Below are 24,470 nucleotides of genomic sequence, written 5' to 3'. Positions count from 1 at the left end.
ATGTAGTGCTAATCATGATAGCATTTACCTTTTGCAATCTTGTGTAAACATGGTGTTTAGACATGATTGAAGACCATCATCATTTAGTTACCAAGCTATGAGGTTGCATTTGGTTGGTTTATAAGCTTTGCAATGCGTTTTATTTTTTCTTGTGCTATGAATGTCTATTGATCTTGGATAGACATGGTGTTTTGACCTTGGTTAAATAAGTCTTTTTGGCTATGGAGAAGTTCGACAACCTAATTGTAAACATGGTGTTTAGAACTAGGTGTAAACGTTGTCTTTGTTTATATACCTTCCTCTCATTTACATTTACACTAGCACACACGTACACTCACTAGTTTCGCTAAGCTAGCTATGCCACAAATTGAGATCTTAGGAATGGTGGGTTTGTTGGCATTTGTTTCTACTCCCAACTGTCACCTTGGGGTAGACTGTGCACTTGAATTGTTTTGCAGGCATGACAAAGCGTTCCCATGAATTCGTGATCAAAGAATGAATCAAATTCGTCAACATCTCCAAAGGTCGAGAGCAACGCCCGCTGTTTTCATCAAATTTTGCTCATGGATAGAGAAATAAACCCTGGCATCCCGTAGGGGAAGGGCGCGGTGGAGGTCGGCGCGCGCTGCGACTCCACCACCATCAGGCGCGCCTTGATGTCGTCCAAGGCGTCCAATGCGTCCAGGCGGCCGAGGACCTTGGTCATCATGGCCGCCAGTCCTTCGATGGTCATCAGTGTAGGGTTCTTCCCTTCGTCGCCTAGCATAGCTGATACCAGGTTGATAGGAACGGCGATCCTACCGTGACTGTGAATGTTGTAGGGGTGTGTGGATGGAGGGCGAAGCCTTGGGGGTCGCCCGCGAATGGGCGCCATGGCGACCAGCAAGGGGCGGCGGCGGCGTGGAGAGCACGAGAGAGAGAGTCGCGAGATGGTGTTGGCGCTCCTTAAGTACCCATTTTATCCCTTGTTTATCCTTGATAATGCATGAATTCAATATCAAAATCACTAACCGTCATAACCCCGGCCTAATTATTGGTCATTTTCACATTTGCACATATATTTTGGAGGAACTTCGTTTTTGCAGGTTTTTGGCCTATTTTAGAGCATGAAATGATGAGGCCCGTGATCGAGCGCTAACACAGAGAAAGACGAAGGCCAAATCCCAAAGGAAGGACTAAAGCCCATGTTGATTCGAAGCCCATTCATGCACATCCACCTTCCAAGAGAGCCTAAGGACCAAAGCACGAAGCCGTAAAACTCTGGGGACATAAACAGAAGATGCTGGAGCTTGGACGACAAGCACCCCTATCTAATTCGCGGAGTTAATGACGTCTAAGGCCCACATGTAAAGGTGAAGAAAGTCAAAATGTCGAGAAAAGCCACATGGAGGAAGATGGGCTTGAGATTTGGAGGTTTACCCATGAGATCAACTCAGCTCGAGAGATATTCGCGCAAACAGCATGATCTTTCGGTGTGGATTCAGAGACTTAAACGGCCTCTAATGGAAAACGGTTGAATACCAAAGTTGTGGGCCTCGATGAGAGCTTCAATTTGGACACATGGAAGGCCCAATTCGGGTCAAGGAGCTAGGAGATATGGCCCCCGAAATACCTGCTGCGCAGACAAGTCTGAAATCAGACAGATTTTCTTCTGAGTCTGTTTGGGGGATCTTATCTTCGTTTCCAAGGAAAGCAGTGAATACCAAAGTTGGAGATAAGTTCGTGGCACACAATCTGGACACTGAATGTGCATTATTTGGAGTTCGGACATAGGAGATATGGCGTCGGCAAGGAAGGGCTGCGAAACAGGAAAATCTGGACGAGCCTGATTTTATGGAAACCAAGTTTGCTTCTCTCTCAAGGAAGATCTCGTGCAAGGCAAGGTGGAACACGCCCCAAGGCTCCCCAAGGGCATAAATACAACCCCCCTAGGTGCCCAAGGGAGGGGATCCAATCCACCCAAAACTCGACGAAAACTTAGGGCTAAGACCGGAGGGAGACGACGGCCGCCGCAAGTCTTCAAGGGTACCTAGGAGATGGCTTCGGCCACCCCTAGCCGCCATGGCCTCCCTGCGAGGTTGTGCCATGGTGGGGTTCGAGAGTCATCCCCAACATTCGTCGGGGTATGTACACACACGATGGTGATATCAATCTACTCTTTATTCTAGTTGTCTCGACTTTGGTCTACTTCAATGCATGCTTTCTTTCTCATATGTAATGCATCCATATGTTCATAGTAAGATTAGATCTATTCGTGGTAATTAGTCTACATCTTGCAGATACGTTGAGGTAGCATGTTTTAGCTAGTGGTTGATTACCCTGGTGTGGTGACAGCATGGCAGAGGGAAAAGTTCTAGCGACGACATGATGTGGAATAGGATCGATGGCGAGTACCATGGGAGTCTGGGGTAAAGCTTTGGGAAACCTTAGGCGTTGACACGCACCTCGCACCGGCGACCTTGGGAAAGTAGGCCGCTTGCGAGCTGCCTTTCTGAGAGATGATTTTGTGTACCTTTAGTTGAGATGCAATCTATGCTTTGATCACTTTTTTCACTAAAATCGTACCTAGAGACGATAGGCCCTAGCTCCTTGGTTGTGTTATCTCATCTACGGTTGTGGGTGTGATGAACACTTATGCTTCATTCATATCTATCAAGTGTTCAATTTATATGCGATCTTCGCTTCATGTTTAGGATAGTTTTGATAGATTAGATGGTAAGCCTTAGTCGGTTCGCTTCCGATCCACGGATGATAAACCTTGGGGGAGTACTCTAAAGGAAAAGCTACCACGATCCGTGCGCTTGCGGAACGTAAATTGGCGCTTTAAGAAGCGTCAACAGATGGGGATGGCCCTGTGAGGCCAACTAAGATTCAATTCTCAGGCTATCTTTTTCAATCAAGAGTGTCATATTTAACTTACAAATGTCTCAACTTATGGAAATAAAGTTGACCCCTAAGGAAATAAGATTGTGGCCCTCCTAGCCACTTGCGCGCCGCCGCCGCTGATACGTGATCAGCGGCGCCTGGGCCGGCTGGGCCTGACCCATAACAGAGGGGGCCCGACGGAGGACGCCCCCACCGCAGCAGGGCAGAGGAGATGGGTGTCACTCGGCGTGGGGAGGAGGGGGGCGTGCTCGGTAGAGGGGACGAGGGGGGCAGCGAGCAGGGCCAGGTGTAGGCAGCCGGGGTCGGGTCTCGGGCGGCGGCTCGGCGGGGAAGGAGAAGGGAAGCATGATTGACGGGTGGGTGCAGTGGGTGGGCAGTGCCACGGCGAGATTTACGGGCGGGACAGGCGTGGCCGCGTGGGTACACAGGCGGGTAAACGAATTGTCTGGAGACAAAATATTTTGCGATCGGGAGCGCGGCCTCCCAATTGAATGGGCCGGAGGGCTGTTTTCGGTCCACCAGATCTCCATGTTAAACTTTTGATTTTACAAGTGGGCCTGATAGTGGTGGTTTGTGAGGTGGGTATGTGGGCTAATCTTTGTAAAAAAAGTTTTAATTTCTATGGATCCTTATAGTATATATAAATAGAAATGTGGAGACATTTAGATTAAAAAATCGTATATTTCCTAAACCACAATTTACCTATTGAATATGATATCTATCACGTATAATTTTTTATACCTGCCGCCTACCGGATCAACTCTAGCTCTAACATGAAAAAACTGGAGCTCTAAGATACAAATACCGGTAATCAAATAAGACCGTGTTTAGTTCCGTTGCAAAATTTTTTTTTCAAAGGAATCTTACTAATTTGAAGTACTAAATGAAGTCTATTTATAAAACTTTTTGCACAGATGGGTTGTAAATCATGAGACGAATCTAATGATGCTAATTAATCCATGGTTAATCAATAATTAGCAGATGGTTACTGTAGCATCACTGTTGCAAATCATGTATTAAGTAGGCTCATTAGATTCGTCTCGCGATTTACAGCCTATCCATGTAAAAAGTTTTATAAATAAACTTCATTTAATACTCCATATATGTGTTGAAACATTCGATGTGATATTTTTTTTGTGTTTACGGATCGGATCGAAACAACGCTTAGAACGTGATGCCGTGTGATTGTGTGAACCCCGACTAGCAGCAGGCGAAGGGGAAGGGCAAAACCGTCCAAACCATTAAAACCTCACGCTCCCATCGAAGCCAATAAACCCACTCGCCGTCTCGTTCTAACCCCTCTCCTCCTCCCCCGCTTCCCCACCCGACCATGTCTCTCAACGAGGACGACGCGGGCGACGCGGGCGGCGCCTCGCCGCCGCCGCCAGCTGCCCCCATCCCCGCTGCGGCCCCGAAGCCGTCTACCTACGTGCCCATGGGCGCGCTGCGGGGCGGCGAGTGCGCCGACCTCCTGGCGCTGGTCGCCGCCGTCACGCGCCCGCTCGAGGACGCCGTCGCGGACTTCCGCGCTCGCATCGCCCCCGAGCGCCGACTCCGGTTTGGCTCCGCTGTGAGCTTCGTCCTCGAGGTGAGTGCGTTCTCGAGATCCCCGAGACCCTCCTCGCCGCCGATGCCTAGTTTCAGGCGCCGCTCCGCTTGGAGCCACGAAAATTGGATTGTTGGGTGCTCGGGTTTTTAGGGGTGCTTGGGCCGAGCAAGTTGGCGTAACGTCGGGTGGGGTTTTGTGCGCCGGGTTGATTGGGGAATAGTTAGTTTCTGAGGCAATGACTGGGCCTGGCTAATCCGATTGTTGGTGTGATTGGTGAATTTTGTGTTTTCTTTGGGTGGTTTCAAGTGGCCAAGTGGGGATTCAGTGAGTGTTTACTCTTCTCTTGGCGGGTAGTACGTAATGTATGAAATTCTGGCTGCTTTGCTTATACGAAATCTCCAATGTAAGAATTAGTGAAAGTTTTCGCTTAGGCCTTGTTTGGATACATTCAAATCCCCTTCAATCCAAATGATAGGGAGGGATTGAGGTGGAAAATTTAGTTCATTTGCCCCTCCAACCCATATGTACTCGGAGGGAATGAGTTTATCCAAACAAAGCCTTAGGTGGATTGGGGAATTGTGGATCGTGGTGAACACTACGATTGGAAATTTAAAATTAGTTGCCTTCCTTTTTTTCCCCCTGAATTAGTTGGCTTCTTGGGTTGGGTAGGCTTCACTGGATTTCTGAATTGTGGTTGGCTGTGAACTCTAGGTACGGCAATTTAATTGTACGCCCCTTTCAAGTTTTGCACTTAGTTTGCTAATTCGGTTACTGCTGAGGTTATATAGGAGTTTGGTTTGGAGCAGAGCGGTGGATTGACTGTAGGTCAATTACTTCTCAGAAGTGAAAAAGTATCAGGTGTCGATGAGTTTGTTTGATGTCTGTAGCTTGAATCTTGTACTGTTTTAGCTTGTCTAGTGCTCTTACTATGATCCTTGCCCTCAAGTTACCAGTACAATGCTCTGGTGTCAAGTGTCAACAGAGTAAGGGCCAGTGCCTCAGCAATACTATGCCCAAGCCAAACTCTCCAATGACCCCAGTGGATGAGATCCTTCAGGGTCCTGTCCTGAGAAGTTGGGATTTGGGAACAAGGAAATAATCGTTTTTTTTCAGCTAGGCATGAAATTCTATACACACATAATGGTATCTTTACCTGTTAGTTGGGATAATCAATGGGCAGGTAGCTGAGATATCCTCTGTTGTTTGGATCATTTTTGCTGGAAGTATACCTTCTGGTTTTTATTATATTCTCCACTAAAGGTCATTAGAGGTATGCATATTGTTGCATGTGTCCTTTGTTACATTTATACAATTTTATGAAAAAATGGCAAAATGTTGAATTTTGTCTCATCTATTTCGTAATTGAGTTATTAATTTTTCTGTTTTTGGAGAATTATAAATAGAAAGGCACACACATAAGAGGCTTCCGGAGTAGATAGGTTTGATGACATTTGTCAATTCACCATGCTCAAGGCTTGTCATTATAGATTTGTTTGGACTGTATATATGATTCCAGAGTCCAGGCTTAACTAACTTGTTTAGTCTTAAGGATAGGCTCAGTAAGCATTTTTGCTCGATATTTGTTCTCCTGAAGGAACTTTTTGTTCATCTGTCACTGAACTTACCATAAAATATGCAGGCAGGCAGTTCATTATTCCATTTGATGCTCTATTGTTTCTTGGATTTATTCTCTTAGCAAGCAAAAACCAGGCTTCAATTGTGTTACTTTTTTTTTCTCTGATCAGGACAAAATGATGCTTCAACCTGCTGAGCGTTTAATTGCATTTGTAATTCTACATCAAGGTTATTCCTCACAGTTGGCAAATCCGTTTGTTCCTCTTTTAATAAATGTAAGCTGTAAACTTGTCTATTCCTTTATGATTCATTTTCAAGTTGTAAATTCTTTGCCGTATGCATTAACTAAAGCTATCTAAATGGGAAAAATCATTGCCAAACATTCAAGGGAGGAAAAAAAATCTATAAACTTCATAAATCACCCACTTTTCAGTTGCCCATGATATTCCATTTTTGTGTATAATAACTCTAGGCCCAACTTTAATCTTTCTTAACCAAGAGATTACTGAGTCCTTGCTGATATTCTGATGGAAAAATAGCGGGCATTACAATTTTACATTAAGTTATTGTTTTTTCAGTACATTATATTTGGCCAGTTGCTATTAGCAGTCGAGCTAAAGTTTTAACAGGCCCAGGTCTAAGCTGTAGTCTTATTTAATCCTATCTATCGAAATAACATGCGCGCAAGTGAATGCCATCCAGTTTTTACATTTAAGAGGAATAGAGGGCTGGGCAAAAGGGGAATCCAGGGTCTTTCTGTAAATTAGCCATTAAAAAGATCACTCTGCAGTTTTCTTTTATGAAGTTGGTTGGTATCACTATCCAAAGGGTCGATGTCTTGTAATTTACTTAGTATTTGCCTTCCTTCTTATAGGGCCTTTCTACAAACTTGGTACCTTACATTCATGATGTGTATGCTACTGTGCTAAACACTTTATCTTTAGCTAGGTGAACCTGTTGGAGAGTGTCTTAAGTTTAGAGGTGTGATGTAATAGTTACACAGATTGGCATAATATCTTACCGCAGTTCTGAAAATTGGCTATGTCATCCTTTTGTTTATCATTATGCTTAAGGATTATGATCTTTTGTCCAGAAGAAGTCAAGTTACTGTTGCTGTGTTTCATATGTACAACATCAATAGCATGATCCAGCGTTTTGCAGATCTATCTGCTTTCTGAAGTGTTACATAAAGCATATACTGTTGGGAGTCGTTCAAGACTTTTTTTTTTCTTGCAGGCTGCATGTGATGAAACCTCTGAGAAAGCAGAACGGGTGTTTCTCCAACTTTTGTTAAGTTCGACTAATGGGGACAGTAATGAGGTATTTTTCTTGCTCTATGTCTTGCGTAATTGTCGAATTACTTGTGTTTATATTGGAAACTTTACATGAAATTAAGCTGCATAAGTGCTGAGATATATAGTGCAGGATAGTGATGGAACACGGCGATATGCCTTCCTTCCCTAAAATATAGTTGTGCTCTGATATGCATATGTAAATAGTTCATCTTGTTTTCAGATATATCTTGAAAGTTTCATGACCTTTAAGATGAAATCCAGGTAGGAGGTCATACCCTCCTTCCATTTTTGTAAGGCGTGAATTAAATTGAACATTGATGAAGATTATTCTTTGCAATAATTGTCACTAATTATAAATCCATGGTGTTCCAAATTTAGATTGATTATGAAAATCTAGTGTTATATTTCTGTATCACAAAACTTATACATAATTTGTCCAATTGTTTGTCTAAACAAGCAAATATTGAAATGTGCATGTGCCTTATAACTTTGAATGGAGTACTGTAATGGTAGCATGCTAGCATGCTGTATTGGATAATTGATAGTAATGGTAGCATGCTGTATTGTATGGCTTGCAGTTGCAGCTGCCAATTGCTGATTGGTTTTAAAACTGAGAGCTGTTTTTCTCTACTGCTCTGCTAGCTTCTTCTTGAGTTATCCACATTTTGTTGCCTGTAGTAAAAAACCAGTCCAGTTGGCAAGACTGCCTTGTTTGGGATTGAGGTATTCTGGCATTAGAAGCTTAGGGGTTAGGATGTTTGTTTTCTATGTTAAGGCGTTTGTAAGTGGACTTAGATACTAAACGATTCAGCATTAGTTTCTTGTCACCTTGCTGAAATACATCAGAAAATGGTAGATCTGCTTCGCTAAGTTTGTGGTAGTTCTCAATTCGTATGTTTACTGAAAGATGTACGTCACAAGTTTGTAAGGTAGTTCTCATTTTATACATTATACACTTGTCATGTACTCATGTATAATAACTCTGCCTATGTACAGGTTCTGAAGCAGTCTGCTGTAGATTACTTGAATGAATCTGATTATGCATCTCAGGTAAATGGTTCTACCTTCCAATGTTTTTAAATCGCCTAATCGTCTGATCGAACAATGGGCGGACCAGACGACTAATCGTGATTAGTCGTCGACTAGGGTCGATTAGTCGAGTCTGATCGACCCTAGTCGTCCCCTAGTCGTCCAGGACATTTAGAATCCGTATATATATATTCTCATATAGTATAGGAGTTAAGTATTGAACTACTAGTATATATTCTCATATATATTTAAGGCCAAGAAAGTGTCTAGTTTTCTATGTCTAGTACTGATTACTGAATATAGAGCAAATGGTGACTTACTTGAAATTGGTTCCTTGTCCTCCATAATCCATACTCCATCCATAGCTCCTGATCCTCTTTGCAAACTCCATAATTCCATATTCTTGCTGACTTGTTGCTGTTGTCCTGTTGAAGCTGGAATAACAAAGAATTAACAAGTTAGAGCACTATATGACAGTAGCAGGCCAGCAGCAACAAGTACAAAACCAAACTAATAAAGAAGCAATGAAGGATAAAGCAACAATGGTCCAGGTCCAACACAAAGCCAAAAACATAGTTCAATACATAACAAAAGCCAACTAGGCCAGGCTTATGATAAATCTCTAATCTCTACTCTAGTAAATCATCATTCAAATGGAAGCCTGCATCCTCTTCAGTTCCAGCAGCAGCAGAATCGTCATCCTCCTCCATTGCTTCATCTTGTTCATCACCGTCATCATCTTCAGGGATAACTGGAGTTGGAGTTGGAGTTGGTTGGTTCCTTGGACGCTTCTTAGAAACATATGTCATCATCCTACCAGAGGCAGCGCTAGAACTCGCATGAGCAGCAGCAGCCCTAGGGAAGTGTCGACCTTGGAGACCTTCCGTCGCACCGATAACTTCATCCACGTTGCTCCAAGTAATATTACCATCATCACCTTCATGAACCGGATCACTTTCACAGACCCATTCATTGTCCCATTGAAATTCGTCAAGCAAGAGAGGGTTGCTTCTCTTTCCTTTGGAACCAAGTTCTCTAATTTTTTGAAACCTATTTTCCATCTTCCGGTTGTAGCTAACATACACCAACTTGTTCAACCTTTTGTGCTCCAACCTGTTTCTCTTTTTGGTATGGATCTGCAACAAAAGAAATACAAAAGCAAATTCAGATCAGATCAGATGTACAACAACAAATCAACATTTAATAGCTTACAATACTTACATTAGAAAACACACTCCAGTTACGTTCACACCCAGATGCAGAACAACAAAGGCTAATAATCCTTTTTGCTAAACTTTGGAGCTCGAATGCTAGGCCACCATATGAACCCCACCAACAAACTACAACACAAAGGAAATATTCATTAGCTTCAACAAAGCAGGACAAAGGAAAGGAAGGAGACAATTCCTGAAAACTTACTAGGATTTTTTTTACCTCTATCTCTTATTGCTCCTTGCTTTGAGAAGCAATCTCCTTCGGACCTTTCGTAGTCATCAGCTTGCTTACTAATCTTTGTTTGTTCATCCTCATCACTTATCATCTTCCACATAACATCATTAAACATGGATCTTAGTCTTGCAGCTTGTCTCCTGTCTTGGTCCCTTATGGCAAAGAACTTGGCTGCATTCAAGTATAGGGCAGCCCCATAGAGTTTTTGCTCCATCTGGTTTTCCCATCTCTTCCCATAGTATTCTAGTACCTCAGCAAGTAATCTTGGATTGTGCTTCAAAGATTCCTTTATGGTGTTTTTTGCCACATCCATGGCAGCCATGATCTCAGGAGCCGCTGGTGTCTCATCTCCATCTGCTATCCTTAGAGCAATGAGAAGTGGTTGTGAAGCTCTTAGGCAATCTTCAATATTTTTCCAAAATGGCATTGAAAGAACAATATTCTCCACTTGTTTTCCTTCTGTAGTATTGGAGAACTTAGTATTATGCCATTCATCACTAACAAATAAATTTCTCAAACCATTCCTGTTCCTATGCATACTTGCCAAAGTGAGAAAAGAGGTAGCAAAGCGAGTCACAGCTGGCCTCACAAGATCTCCACCTATCTTCTCTCTCATTTGGTCAATAAGTCTCCCATGCTTGTAGATGAATCTGGACACCTTCCTTGCATTATTGATGCAAGTTTTGAACTCCTTGATCTTACCAATGTCCTCCAGCAACAGATCCAAGCAGTGGGCAGCACAAGGTGTCCAAAACAAATGTGGAATCCTTTCCATAAGAATCCTCCCAGCTGCCTTGAAGTTAGCTCCATTGTCTGTGATTATTTGCACTACATGTTCCTTCCCAACCTTTTCAATTTCCTTCTGCAACAAATCTGCCAACATTGTTGCATTTGCAACTTGACTTGAAGCGTCAACAGAACCAAGAAAGAAGGTGCCTGCTGGACTGTTGGCAAGAAAATTGATCAAATGACGTTGCCTTGTGTCGGTCCACCCATCGGACATAAGTGAGCACCCATATTCCTTCCAAGCCTCCTCATGCTTCTTCCTCAATATTGCTGTCCTGGCCACAGCCCTGTCAAGCAAAGGGCACCTCATCTCATGATATGATGGAGAGCGGTAGCCCGGACCATACTGCCCAATGGACTCGAGCAATATCTCCCAACTTCTTGAGTTGATGACGTTCAATGGAATATTATTCTCAGAAAAGAAATCAGCGGCATGGTCATCAACAATTTGTTTGGCCTCCTTCCCTTTTTTGGTGCAATGCTCAAGAGTAGATTGAGAGGTTTTGGATTTATGCCTCTCTGCCACTACTTCTTCCGGGGACTTGCAAAGCAATGAACTCACTGACCTTGAGTGCTTTTGAGTTTGTGGCTTTGTTGGTGCAGCAACAACAAATGATGTTATGCCCGATTGAACAATTCTCTTCTTTGCTTGCTTCACCTTTGCCCCACAACTTGGTTCAGGTTCAAGTTCACCTTCTCCAACCGCTGCTTCATCACCTTCTTCATCCGATAGCATTGACACAACCACATTCCGTGCATTCTTCTTCAAGTAAGCATCCATCTCTCTCGAAACTAATTCGGGCACATGTTCACATTTGATGCAATCAGCACTCCCACCAGAAAGGTGCTGCTTAAACCTTTTGATTCCGGCAGGAATAGTTTTCTGGCAAAATATGCACTTCACAAAGTCCTTCTTTGTTGGATCAGGCCACCACCCAAATTTCCATCCCGGGTCTTTGGATTTTGCCTTCCTCTTCGGATCGACGGCTTCGGCAGCAAGGTGTGGCGGCAGTTTTGCTATAGCCTTCTCAGCATATGCTGCAGAATCTGGAGCAGTTGAGGAAGAAGAACCAACAATACCAGTGGAGGCAGCCACTGAAGGACGGTCGGCAGCGTCACCACTCCCACCAGCACTGCGTGCATCTGCTTCGGGCATTATAACCTCCACCATAGCGCGCCTCCGCTCCCCTTCTGCACAAGACGCAAAGGAATCACAGGATGCAATGGTGCTTGGCAGCAAATCGGCACACTGGAAGTCTGGAACAGAGGAGGGAAAGCAAATCGGCACATTGGAAGTCTGGAACAGAGGAGGGAAAGGAGGGAAGAAGGAACTGCTCACCCGCACTATCAGAGGACGACGAAGCCATCTTCTCTGGAGCTCGCCGGACCCGTCACCCGTCCTCGCGTTCGCGCGCCGACAGAAGGAGGTCGCGGGTCGGGGCAGCTCGCCGGAGGGAGCGGATCAGAGGAGGGAAGAAGGGAGCTCGCGCGCGGCGCCGGCAGGCCGTGGCGGCGGCAGCAATGGAGGGAGCGGCGGCCTAACCCTAGTGGCGGCAATGGAGGGAGCGCGGCTCGGTCGGGACTGGAGAGTCTCGGAGTCGGGACGGGGAGCGGATCAGCGGTCGGAAGAAGGGAGCTCGCTCGCGGCGCCGGCAGGCCGTGGCGGCGGCGGCGGCAATGGAGGGAGCGGCGGCAATGGAGGGAGCGCGGCAATCGGGAGTCTCGGAGTCGGGACGGCCGGACGGGGACGGAATGTGTGGCGCTGGCCGCTGGGGGCTCTCTTGAGTTCTAACCCTAGTGGGCTTTGGGCCTCTCAATTTCTCACCGGCCCACAAACAATCTAGCCCAGTTACAAAACCTGATCGAGAATACCCCTAGTCGGGCGATTAATCGCCTCTAGTCGCCGATTAGTCGCTCGACCGGTCGATTAGGCTTCCTGATCGAGTCGTGGACCCTAATCGAGTGCGCTGGACCGATAAGGTCGATTAGTCGCGATTAATCGCTCGATTTGAAAACATTGCTACCTTCATATAATTATGAAACCTAGTGGATACAATTTTTTAGGCAAATTATGTCCAGTGCATGTTGGATTAATTGTTGAAGAGCATCTATTTTATAGGTTTTATTGCCGAGAGAGCAGCTTGAGAAGCAATGCTCCCGTGATGCGGCATCATCCCTGCAGAGTGGTTCCAGAGATGCCACTGTCAGAAATGCTATTCCTGACCCAGATGTTTTTCAAAGTTGTGGGAGTCCAGCAGAGTATGTATACTCAACTATATTCTTGCATTGACTTTTGATGGCCATAGCTTTGGTTCATTTTACTTCTATTAGTTTGGTTATGAACCAAAACTTTTTCATTATTTATAGGGTATCACCAATCAAAGCAAATAGAGATAACATGATTGCTAGTTTACTTCAACAAACATCACTCAAAGGATTGCCTCCTCAATGGATACGACCCCCTCCACCAAGACTTGAAATTCTTGAAGGGGAGGTAAGGTTGCATGTAAGAGTTGTTTATTCATATGCCACTTTTATTTCTGAACATGTATATGCATTTATCTATGAATGTACAGTTACAGTGGCTGAACCTAGACAACAACCATGAGCTACTATGGGATGGTAGCATGTGTGCAGACACTAGCCGAGGGGCTGTGATCCGAGAGTTGGTTGAAAAAGCTTGCAAAGGTCCACTTGCACCTGCCCAACAAGAGGTTCTTTCTGCAATCTTATTCTCAAAAGTGTGCAGTTGTTAGAGCTCTGAATATTTTACCATTTAATTTTTATTCTGCGCCTTGTTTCATCCCTTTATTTAAATATTTTCTAGAAAAATAGAACTAAGCCCTTAAAACTATTTCTTTAGTAGATCCCTTTTTTATTTGGGAAAGGTCTTATGCGTGCCCTGCAAACATCCTTGCAATGTAAGTCCACCCTGAATACTTGTCAATGCCAATGTTCCTTATCCCATGGCTCACTTGTTTTGGGCTTTTGAGGTACCAAGTGCTTTGATATGTTTAGGATAAAGATACAATGAGCATAGGGTCACACATGTCAACAGATTTGTCATATTCGTTTTTTTCCCTCACTGCTTTTCTCTTCTCTCTTGCTGTGTTCTATTCTCAATTGTTGCTATAATCCCAAGTCCTTCACTAATTATTGAGCTGTTGCTGAGTGCTGGTTGTTTAATTGGTGGTCATGGGTGGTGAAAGCACTAACTATTGAGTTGTTGCTGAATGTTGGTTATGGACGGTGAATGCCACCAAGGGAGCAGCTAGTATAATATGGTAGTGTGTGATTGCTAAGAAGACACGTAACGGTGTGCAAATGCATAGTACGCCTAGGCAACTTGGCAACCGAACACTTAGGGCAATGAATGGCTGGCCAATGCAACTAGTCTCAACCATAGTCACGGAAATCGGGGTCGAAGGTATCGTTCCTCGACCCGGAAACACTGATCCCGTCCCGGAAACGCGGGGTCATTTTCGTCCCCGCCTTGTAAAAATCTCTCATAAGGACCGAATCTTGTTCCTCGACTCCATTGACCCCGAATCTTTGTGACTATGGTCTCAACCTGATGTGACTTTTGATGATACGAGGGGCAGCTAGAGCAGTCTGGGCACAAGGACAGTTGGGAATGCCAAATGGTTGATTGCACGCAAGAGGTTAGGACTCTAGATTCTAGAACTAATTGCATACTCTTCTCTACAAGAGTACAGAAGGTGACATGCAGTGATTCTCCATCCAGCTCAATTATGGCAAATTATGGAAATATATAATCCGTTGATTTGATCTTATTAGTAAATACTTTGTTTAAAAAGAAGGAACCGAATTGCTTGTATAAAGAAAGCAGAAAAGACCATGTTTTTCAAAATATATTCTCTACTGTTTAGTTCATATGGATTTCTTGTTTTTACTACACATTGTTTTTTAATTTCAACTAACTGATAGTTCAGGAATCTTCTGCTCAAAACCAGTCTTAAAAATGAGCCTGTATAGTTCACCTAGAAATACGAGCCTAAACACATACAATAAAAAAATGAGGGACTCCCACAAAGCAACTAGGACTCTTGATGGATGTTCTTCTTGGAAAATAGACTAAACAATGGCATTTTCGTTTTGCTTTTGACATCAATTGCAAAACACCCTGCTTTTTTCCCTCAATCCCATATAATGCATTGATGCATTGTTTTTACACTGAAATGTGTTAGTAAAGTTGTGTGATAGCAGATAGTGATGGATGTGATATTTGGGTGCAAGATGCTCAACTCTGATAAAAAAGAGATCAAAAGTTATTGCGTTATAGTAAAGTTGTGTTGCAAATTCTGCACTCACATTTTTAAGGATGGTACTACATATTGGTTAAATGCTCATCTTATGCAGTATATTATTGGAAATACTATAGTGCTCAAGTTTGTTTAATGCTAATATTTAGTATGTATGCCATAACAGAAATGTATAAATATACCTCCTAAGGGTGTATTCCTCGGCAAGGTCTACAGCAGGCGCAATCGGAAACATGGTAGCGGGCCAACCCAATCATCGGGTTCCAAACAACAATAAATTACAAAAGATAAACATTGTGGACATTTTATAGTGATTTATTACTGTTACAAAATTTAGTATTCTTGTTTACTTAGCATAGTTGTTGGGTGAATATAGAAAGGACAATCTGAGATTGGTCCACATAAGAGAAAAAGTTAGCCTCTTGTATAGGAAGAAGTCTGATTTGGCCATACAATTGCTGTTGAAGTACGATTTTGGCCATCTAACCCAAAAAAGTTCAAGATACACCCTCAAACTGTCATGATTGTATAGTTTTCACTAGTAAGGCCTAAGGTTGTTAGCCCAGTTGGTGCGAAGCAACCAGCGGCACTCCACAGGTGGGGGGTTCGAACCCCCACCGGGGTGGATTTACCCCGCCTGTGGGAAAAAACCCCCTCGCTGTGCTTCCGTTGAGCTTGGCTGTGCGACACGGCTCTTGAGCGACGGAGCCCGACCCATGTGGCTACGGCCCGGCCCAGTGGGCGACGGAACCCGGCCCATGAAGGTTACGGACCGGCCCAGGGCCAAGGTGCCGCTAGTCCAAGCCCGGAAGCCGGCTTTCGGGGGTTTTCTCGGCCGGGGTCAACTGGCCTCTTCTTAATTGAAAGCCGTGGGGGCGGTCTTTCCCCCGCCGGTCGAGTTTTTAGTTTTCACTAGTAAGCTGGTTTGTTGAGTGTCTTTTCCATTTTGGGAGCCATGTTTTCATGTCAGATCACATTTAGTGGTATTTAAAGACCATGGGCCTACAAGTCAGCCTCACTAGGTCATCTTCCTCTTCTGCCTCAATCGTCAATCCCTTTTGCTCTCATTTCCGTTAAAGATAACCCGTCGCCCATAGTTACTCCATCCATGTGGTGTGTGGCTTTATGTTGTGGAGACCTATGAGCTCTCAACGTCGTCTTTCTCTGTGAGCGGTGTCAACATATGTCGTTTTCTTCCTATTTAGCTAGCTCTTGCACCGGTACATTGTCCCCTCGAGCACCCATCCACATCTCCATGTAAACCCAAGATGCACAGCTCACTTCCATCGTAGCATCATTTTCTCGTTGTGTACAAAAGGTCAAAGGCAAGGCATCACTTCACCTTTATTCGCATCTTTGATCTACTTACATTTCCTCAAGCAAAGGGGCCAACAAATTCCCCTGAATTTCTTTGTCTCCTTACATCCTCTTCCATATTTGCTCATGCACCCATGTCCCTCGCTCCACTCAAGCTGGGCAGCCTCTAGAGCCATCAAATTTGCCATCTATAGTAAGGGAACCAGTCAATTTGTTGTATGGATCACATATAACCATGATATTTGCTACATCATCTTTCCTTCATCGATGTGATTCTCCTCGGGCCAAGGTAGTAGGTGGTGCTACAAGGTCATTGTACTTGTCTGCCTTTGTTGGCGGCGCCACTATGATGCTCAAGTCCATCCATATTTTTTTCCGCTTTGGCATGCCATCCTCCTCCGTAGCAACATCGCTCGTCCTCCTCAACAATGAGAAGGTGCTAGAACAGCTCCTCCCTCCTCAACTTTGCTTGGGATTTGGCTGGCCGTCTCTATGTTACTAGCTTGCTGGGGACAAGATGAGAGATGATGGATAGGCTCTTGAAAAATGAAAATAGACCTACATTCCTCATAAAGATTTGGACCGTACGTGATTCATCACAATAGAGTCGTGTTCCAAGTCGAAGAATAGGGTGGAATTGCAATATTCTTCAATCACAGTTTTTCTTTGGACTTGCATGAGACGACACTAAACTCTTTTTGAGGTGAATCCAGGTGGTTGATTTAGATAACATGAGAAGGGAGATGGAGGTGGAATTTCGGTGTGACTATGCACATATTGCTTCAATCGTAATGTTCTTGGGACTCACATGAGCTTGTGCCAAACTTTTTTTTTTGAGGTGAATCCATGCGAGCTGTGCCACTGCTCCTCGCACCGTCGCCATGGCAGCATGAGGGCGGTGGCAAGATTTGAAATTTTGGCGAGCTCACCCATGAATTGATGCTTCAATGGGATCAAATGGAATCAATTGATGGTGAAGAGGTGTGAGGAAAGAATTTAGAGGGGACTCGATATCGGTGCCACATTTGCCGAACGCCTCCTCTACCTATGCGTTCTCTCCGTATACCCTTGAGCACCACAACTTCGTCCATTTTGCGAGCATTGGCAACAAGCTCCATGTGCCGCCGTGCCATGCCCATGCCGCCATGGGCTCGCCTTCCTCTTCCTCCCTTGGTGCTCAGTGCTGCCTTTGATGGCCGCACTAGTTAGAAGCCCACTCAATCATGCCATTGGGATGAGTTTGACCCCTCATTTTGGGCGGATAGGCTTGTCCTACATTGCATGCAAGACCGACCTATCCCACATCGACCGCCCTAACGAATCGCTAGCAAAAGTGGGATTGACCCATCCAGTTCGCTCCATGAGCCAAACACATGGTTTGAGGATATGATCAGGAAGATGGAGAACATGGTAGTCTTCATGCGTAGGAGAAAAGAGTTGGCAAATGAGTTGCCATGGGGCACTAAATTGCTAATCATTAGTTCAACATTGTGGCCGGCAACAGGCGATCAATGGTGAAGGTACTTAGGGAAAGAAACTAATTAGCGTCCATGAATTGGGTGTAACAAAGAGTTTAGGGTATATTACATCAAGGGTTGTTGGTGGGCCATCAAGCCAACCACATAAGACATGGATAGATTGTTCACATTTATTAATCTTGGTGCCAAATTACTCTTGGAATATTACCATAAACTACGAAGTGTATTTTTAGTGGAATCATATTGAGTCTTATGTTCTACATCGATCCTACGACTTGTGATGTGACCATCGAGTATTTGGTTTGATTTAGAATCTACGATTCTGAAAAACCTTTTCTAGGCATTCTTAGACTTAGCAAAGTTTAAAAAAAGTTGGATTATGAGGCCCATGTGCCAATATCTATTTTCCCTCTTGCATAGTATGTGCATGGAGGATCCTCAGACCTCATTGTTCTTTGTGCATTCCGCTTGAGCCATATGCATGTGATTCCTTGGCTTTCTCATGAGCATTGCCGGTACCAACACATCTCTTGTTTCTCAGCTTTCCCTTATGCCATCGTTGTTGCAGTGAGGCCTCATTTCAGTCATGAGATTGCTGTGATTGGCTGAGCAAAGGCGAAGCAAATACCTATTGAAAGCAGAAATGGATTGGAGGTAAAAATAGAAGGTTTTAGATGACTACTAAATGAAAAGCAAAACATAAGAAAAGACAAGTCTCCACGCATGGATATCAACTTTGTACTAGACACACAAAAGAACAGAAATCAATTAAAACTCGATGTATGGCCTCAACCCCACAATAGTCTCCGGATGCTTTTTTTTTTCGCGATTGTGCCTGAGCACGTATTTCATTAAGAGGAAGAAGAAAAGGTAACCAATACATCTCAAGTTTAAGAACAGGGGTCTTAAACTCACGCGTTCTAAAAGGTAACCAAACTCTCGAGTCTCCGGATGCTCAAAAGTACAAAAGAAATTAATACCCATAAAAGTCCAGGTAGATGAAGGCACACCTCTTAGGTTTGTAGCTAACCTCGTAGGTTCTTGGATTTGTTGAATTCGGTTTTTGTAAGGATTTTCCAACACTGATTGTGGTGCGTCACGTCATTCTTGAGTGAACTGCAGGAACCTGGAAATTAGGTCTAGTGGTAAGGGCTGCTGGTTATTAGAGGGAGTCGGTTCACAGTTTGGACACCTACATCTTGACATCTAGCTTGAGGTTTAGATGTCGAGGGAGAAACAGTACAGATGCATTCATAAGTCTGCAGTAGCAAGTGGAAAAGTGGCAGTGGACCAGGGCATAAATATCTCTCTAAGTTGAAAGGAGTAACTTCTTGTCGTCTATTTCAGTCACATATTCAGTTAGAGATCCGTTACCCCTTTTAGAGATATGATGATACTTTCCTGGGTAGTTATGTTGTAATTGCGTTGTCCTAAATCCTAACTGCATAGTTATTTAAGCTACTGAGAATTGCAGATTCTTAAGAATATACAGAAATAAGCTTAAGTCTACTTGAACCTATCGTCTTTCTTGGCTGCCAGACGAGTGTATCGCTGGGTGTTTAATCATTCCTAGGTGCTGCCTATGGGCATGTCTACGACCTTTGTTAATACATTTCGAGTGATTGGTTAACCATTAGCTTTCTTGTTACACTCTGTCTCTTGAATGATGAAATTAAACCAGCTTTGATGCTAAAAAAGGAAACTGAAACTGAAACCTCTAGATAGGAAAGTCAGTGATAGGACTTGGAACACAAAATATGAGTTCTATCTTTGGAAACATGGAATACAAAGTAAATAAATCATAAATAAACCTGAACATTTTTGTACATAGTGGTAATAGCCGGCTATGTGCGGTTTGTTGTAGATCATTGAATATTTTACCTGAGCATGCATGTAACGGCAGATGCTCTATAGTGGTCCCAACCATACACTTATATTATATTGTGCCATTTTGATCATTTTATTTTACATCTCTAATGAATCTATTACTTCTTGCAGAAAATTGTTTTAGATTTGGGAGAGGACTGGAAGCTAGTCTATCATTGTGGGATGACACCACAGAAACTCCCTGTATGTACTTGCTTCTGACAACATGCTGAATCCTTTGCATGCTTTGTTGTTGATCTGACAAATTTCTTTTTTTCAGGACCTTGTTGAACATAATCCATGTATAGCTGTCGAAGTTCTTTCTAAGCTAATCAACTCTCCGGACATGGATGCGTATGCATAATCACTTTATTTTGTAATTTGTCTTTGTAACTATTTTGCTTTTCTGTACTTCATGTTTCATACTTGCCTTATTGTTTGACAGATACTTTGATGTTCTTGTCCATATGGAAATGAGTTTGCATTCGATGGAAGTAGTAAACAGGCTCACTACTGCAGTTGTTTTACCACCCGGATTCATTCATGATTACATCTCAAACTGTATTCGATCATGTGAAGACATTAAGGTTTGGTTCTTAATCATGCATGCCATCTTTTCTGGTGGGTCAGCATATCTCGACAATTATGGTAACATGATTCCAGCATGAGTTCTGGACTGCTAAAAGAATTATTGGGCTAATCCCTACTTGTCCTCAATCAAATTCTGATTGCCCAAGGACATGAATTTCATTTGTTATGCAAATCAAAAGTATTGCATATTATGAAATATTCATTCTTCTCACGCTACCAGGTGCAACCACTGCCAGGTGGAGTTATGCCATTAATTTCTGGTTTCGGGACCAAATCAGCATGATTTTTTGAATAAATAATTAAGTTCATGATATTGTCTACAAAGTGCTGTATGATATTCAAATATTTTAATTTCAAGTTTGAATTTGTCTATTTAGTACAGATATTCATTTACTCCTTCCAATGTACTATGCCAGCGTATTTCATTTTCCTATTTATCGTTTTCTTCTTGCACATGCTAAATTGAGGGCCCACTTCTGTCTGTTGGCTATTTGAATGAAAACTGAAATTCCGCATGGCACTTTATTTATTTTATAGAATGTTGATGATGCTTCTTAATTGGCATTGTTTGCAGGACAAGTATATGCAAAACAGGCTAGTGAGATTAGTATGTGTTTTTCTACAGAGCCTCATTCGAAACAAGATAATAAATGGTGAGTGCATCAATGTGCAATTCTTGTACTGCCCCTATTTGTGCTAAGTACAGGACTAAATAATTAAGATGCCTTTAGCTGTACATTATTTAGAACTTGCATGTCCTCTGCAAGCTACTCAGTTCAATACTTTTAACTAGATTAGTAGTATGGTAATGCTTCACGAATCATCATAATTTGTCCACTGGGAAAAATAATAACGAGCTTTCATGAAGATAGCACTCTGAGCATTTCTTTGATGAAACAGATTTTCACCGGTTCCTTTCTCATTCTAAATTTGTAATAAACTCTGGCAGTTGAAAAACTGTGTCCAAATTCAACATGTTTAATTGTTAATTTCTCTCTGTATATAACTTGGTACTCCCTCAGTCCTGGAATACAGGGAGAATAAGAGACGGGTCATGCGCCCTCATGTTATCTGGTAACCAACAATAGGCTGTAATCAAGGGATAGGCCAGCCCTTAAAAGGCATGAATGGTGTTTTTAGGCATGAGTTAAGATGTGGTTTCCTAATATGCCCACAATTCTGTATATTTGTGGACAAATTTTAAATGCCAACATCCCTTATATTCCAGGACAGAGGGAGTAGTTAGGAGGTGCTTCGTGGTTGTTGTCACTTGCCAGAAATTCGAAGTTGTTTGGTTCTTACGTAGGAAGGTTGCAAAAGGAATATAAACTGGTATACTCATTATATGTGGAAATTTTAAATTATACTGTATATGCACAGCAAATTATGTTATCTTCTGGAACTTTGGAACAATCATAGGAGTATAGTTATAAATCTGTTTCCCCTAAACCGACTGAAATTTTTGAATTTGATTTTATTTTTCACTTTTTGATAATTTGACTTACTAAAATCTGTTCCACAAAAGATGCATGGGTGCATCATTTGGGCCATGAACTGGCTCCTTACAGAATATGACTGGTTTAACTGGTTTTCAGTGAAAACCGATGGTTCATTGATATGTTACATAGAAGAATGCTGCACTTTCTCCTTTTGAGATATTATTGATTTGTTAGGCATCTGATCTTATTCCATTGTTGATTGAGACTGAAATTCCATACTGTGCAGACAATGACATCTTTTCTGAATGCTTCATTTTGTGCAGTGCAAGATCTCTTTGTCGAGGTGCAAGCATTTTGCATCGCCTTCTCACGAATAAGAGAGGCGGCGGGGCTGTTCAGGCTCCTCAAATCCCTAGAATGAAGAGCGCTGTATGATCTGCTGGGGGATTCGGTTCTCTAAACAAAATTTTCCATTGTGTACATCCGTGGCTGTGTTTTTGTCGCTAAACTGCTAATATCGCATAGGTCTGGACTTTGTAGAGCGTAGCATTCTCTTGATGTATCAGGTCATCAAGCTGTGTTCCCTCCAATCTCAGAAAGACGGGGGGAAATCGCATAGGATTTGACATATTGGGTTCGTAGGTAGAACAAGTTCTATTGGTGGTGTTGCGACGTCATGTAATGTATTATGCATGCAGCGCGAAGTTGTGGGGGGCTTCCCATTTTCGTGTATCAGGCAACAAGGGGAAGCCCCGTAGTAGACTAGGAACAGGGAATGGTCGGATGAACTCAAGACAACCAGGTTAGGTTTGTTATACATGCTGCACCCTGCATCTTCTAGTCTCATTGAAATTGTTTGAATCTGTGCTCCTGCATTCATACCACCTCTAAGTCTTCAAAATCACTGTCCGAGTACTTGATGGACTCGAGATCAGATTACATGCAGGTGAGACAGCTATTACATGCATAACATGTTTGAGAGACAGGTTAACAGTGACTGGAGCACTGCCAGATGAAGGTGCGATTGGGATTCAGATGCAGACCAAAGCTGCATCTGGTCAGCACCATTGTTCAATATGGGGGATTCATGAGATGCATTTCTTGCTCTTTTGAAAATCTTAAATTCTGGCTCCCAAAGTTTCGAAAACATCGATGGTCGGTCTTCAGAACATGGACGGTGATCACCTAGGGCTATCACGTGCGGCCGCAGTTACCTCCGCTCATCAATGGGATGGGAGACACAGGGGAAAGCGATGCCGTCCGGTACGCCGACACGCGTTGTGCCGGTGAGCGGCACCCGGGTTGCAAGCAGAAGGCAGCACCCACTCCCCCGTGTCTCGCAGCACGGTAATATTCCTGCCGTTTATGGTCAATACAGATTCTAGTCAAACCTTGAAGACTGAAATTTGTGAGAAAATATAAATCTTTTTCTAGCCTCGCCCGAAGAATGTGAAAACGTCCAAAGAAATAACAAAAGAGGTGTTCCAGTTCAAGAAGACAATGAGGGTAGCATTTCACTGCGTTTTTGCGGAACACATTACATATAGTATTTGTGGGCGTATGTGTAGACGCTTATATACATGTGTGCATATTCACTCCTATCAATATACATATAAGAATTTTCGAGAGATTGCAACATATCTCAAGATTGACAAATACCATTAGTTTTTTTCGCGACCGTGCCCGAGCACATATTTCAATAAGAGGAAAGACAAATACCATTAGCTAAATCTTAAAAAAAAATTAGAATAAATAAGAGCACCAGTGCTGAGTTGAGAACTTAATTCGGCTATGCATGTTTCACTGCAATTTTACTGAGACATCTCGCTGTAACTTATTCTCCGTCAAGGAGTGGAACTAACACATCATGTATTCTGATCTAGTGCCTGGCCTCTTGCATCGTTCGGTTCACACATGGCCAAGTTGGGCCTCTACACGTTTCGGGATCAATTAAAAGCTGCCTCTGGCTCTTTTTTGGCTGCCTGAACAGCAACAAAATTCGTCAGAGCAGAAATGCTTTGTGTTCCCTGCAAGAGCCCAAAGCAGGGCATAACCGCCAACAAGTGCCCCTTGATTAGTTGCATAACACACAAAGAGCACACAACAGAACATGACCTAAACCAATTACTGTCAGCCTGTCATGCTTATTAATCTGTCAGTGCTTAGATCGGGTTCAATGCATCAGCGTGCAAGTTGATATACAGAATACAGGCACTTCCAGTAGCGACCAAAAGGTAAGCTGGATTTGATCAATCTTATCACTTTATTCAGTAGCTTAATTCATTAGCAACTGTGTATCATGTCTCTCATGCTTACGGCTGGGCTGCTTGTATTACTACTTGAAGTACTAGTACGTGCTGACTATTAAAGGGAGAGGTTCTCCAGTTCTCCAAAAATACATATATTTTTTTTAGAAAAAAGCTCCCTTGGAGATTTTGATCTGCTTAAAACTTAGAGTTGCTTCTCATAAGTAATTAATAATTTCTATGTTCTTGAATTATACACCATTGCTTGTTTAGCAACTAGCCTATAGTAATAAGAATTACTAGAAGAAAGAAAATAGTGGCCATACCAAAAATTGAAAAAAATCAGTATTGATTATTCAATGCACTTTGGGTACAAGAAACCTAATAAAGTTAACAGAATGACATGAATTCCTTTGGACCCGGGGTTTTGCTGCTTTCGCTCGACAACAACTTTCAGTATATTATTCTTTGTGTTGCTTCCCAAAGGCAATGAATCTTGATTTAGGGCGAGTAATGTTGATTAAACCATCCATCCTAATGCGTGGCACATGGTGAAATGCGGCTGCCGCAATGGTTTGGGGAATTAAGAATAGCGACCACAGGATTCCCCATCTGTGCAAAAAAAGAAAGATGAAAAAAGATGGACGGAAGGGACCCATGTGACAGTTTTGTTGAGCAGAC

At 43.0% G+C, this 24,470-nt stretch overlaps 2 protein-coding genes across 2 annotated transcripts; one reads left to right on the top strand and one right to left on the bottom strand.

Annotated features, from left to right (window-relative positions):
* Positions 1-4,178: 4,178 nt before the first annotated feature.
* LOC120643994 (CCR4-NOT transcription complex subunit 11-like) lies at positions 4,179-22,427 on the top strand. Its single transcript, XM_039920517.1, has 12 exons — positions 4,179-4,474; positions 6,181-6,285; positions 7,247-7,330; positions 8,302-8,355; positions 12,689-12,828; positions 12,937-13,063; positions 13,146-13,283; positions 19,646-19,717; positions 19,794-19,867; positions 19,959-20,100; positions 20,679-20,757; positions 21,867-22,427. Exons 1-12 carry the CDS (start codon positions 4,217-4,219, stop codon positions 21,962-21,964), a joined length of 1,371 nt encoding a protein of 456 aa, XP_039776451.1. The 5' UTR covers positions 4,179-4,216; the 3' UTR covers positions 21,965-22,427.
* On the bottom strand, positions 8,830-12,583 carry LOC120643993. Its single transcript, XM_039920516.1, has 4 exons — positions 11,909-12,583; positions 9,754-11,760; positions 9,556-9,674; positions 8,830-9,470 (listed from the first exon to the last, which is right to left on the bottom strand). Exons 1-4 carry the CDS (start codon positions 11,934-11,936, stop codon positions 8,964-8,966), a joined length of 2,661 nt encoding a protein of 886 aa, XP_039776450.1. The 5' UTR covers positions 11,937-12,583; the 3' UTR covers positions 8,830-8,963.
* Positions 22,428-24,470: the final 2,043 nt, after the last annotated feature.

This window comes from Panicum virgatum, chromosome 8K (genome assembly GCF_016808335.1).
Source record: "Panicum virgatum strain AP13 chromosome 8K, P.virgatum_v5, whole genome shotgun sequence".
Taxonomy (NCBI): domain Eukaryota; kingdom Viridiplantae; phylum Streptophyta; class Magnoliopsida; order Poales; family Poaceae; genus Panicum; species Panicum virgatum.
This window is presented reverse-complemented; position numbering and strand designations above follow the sequence as displayed.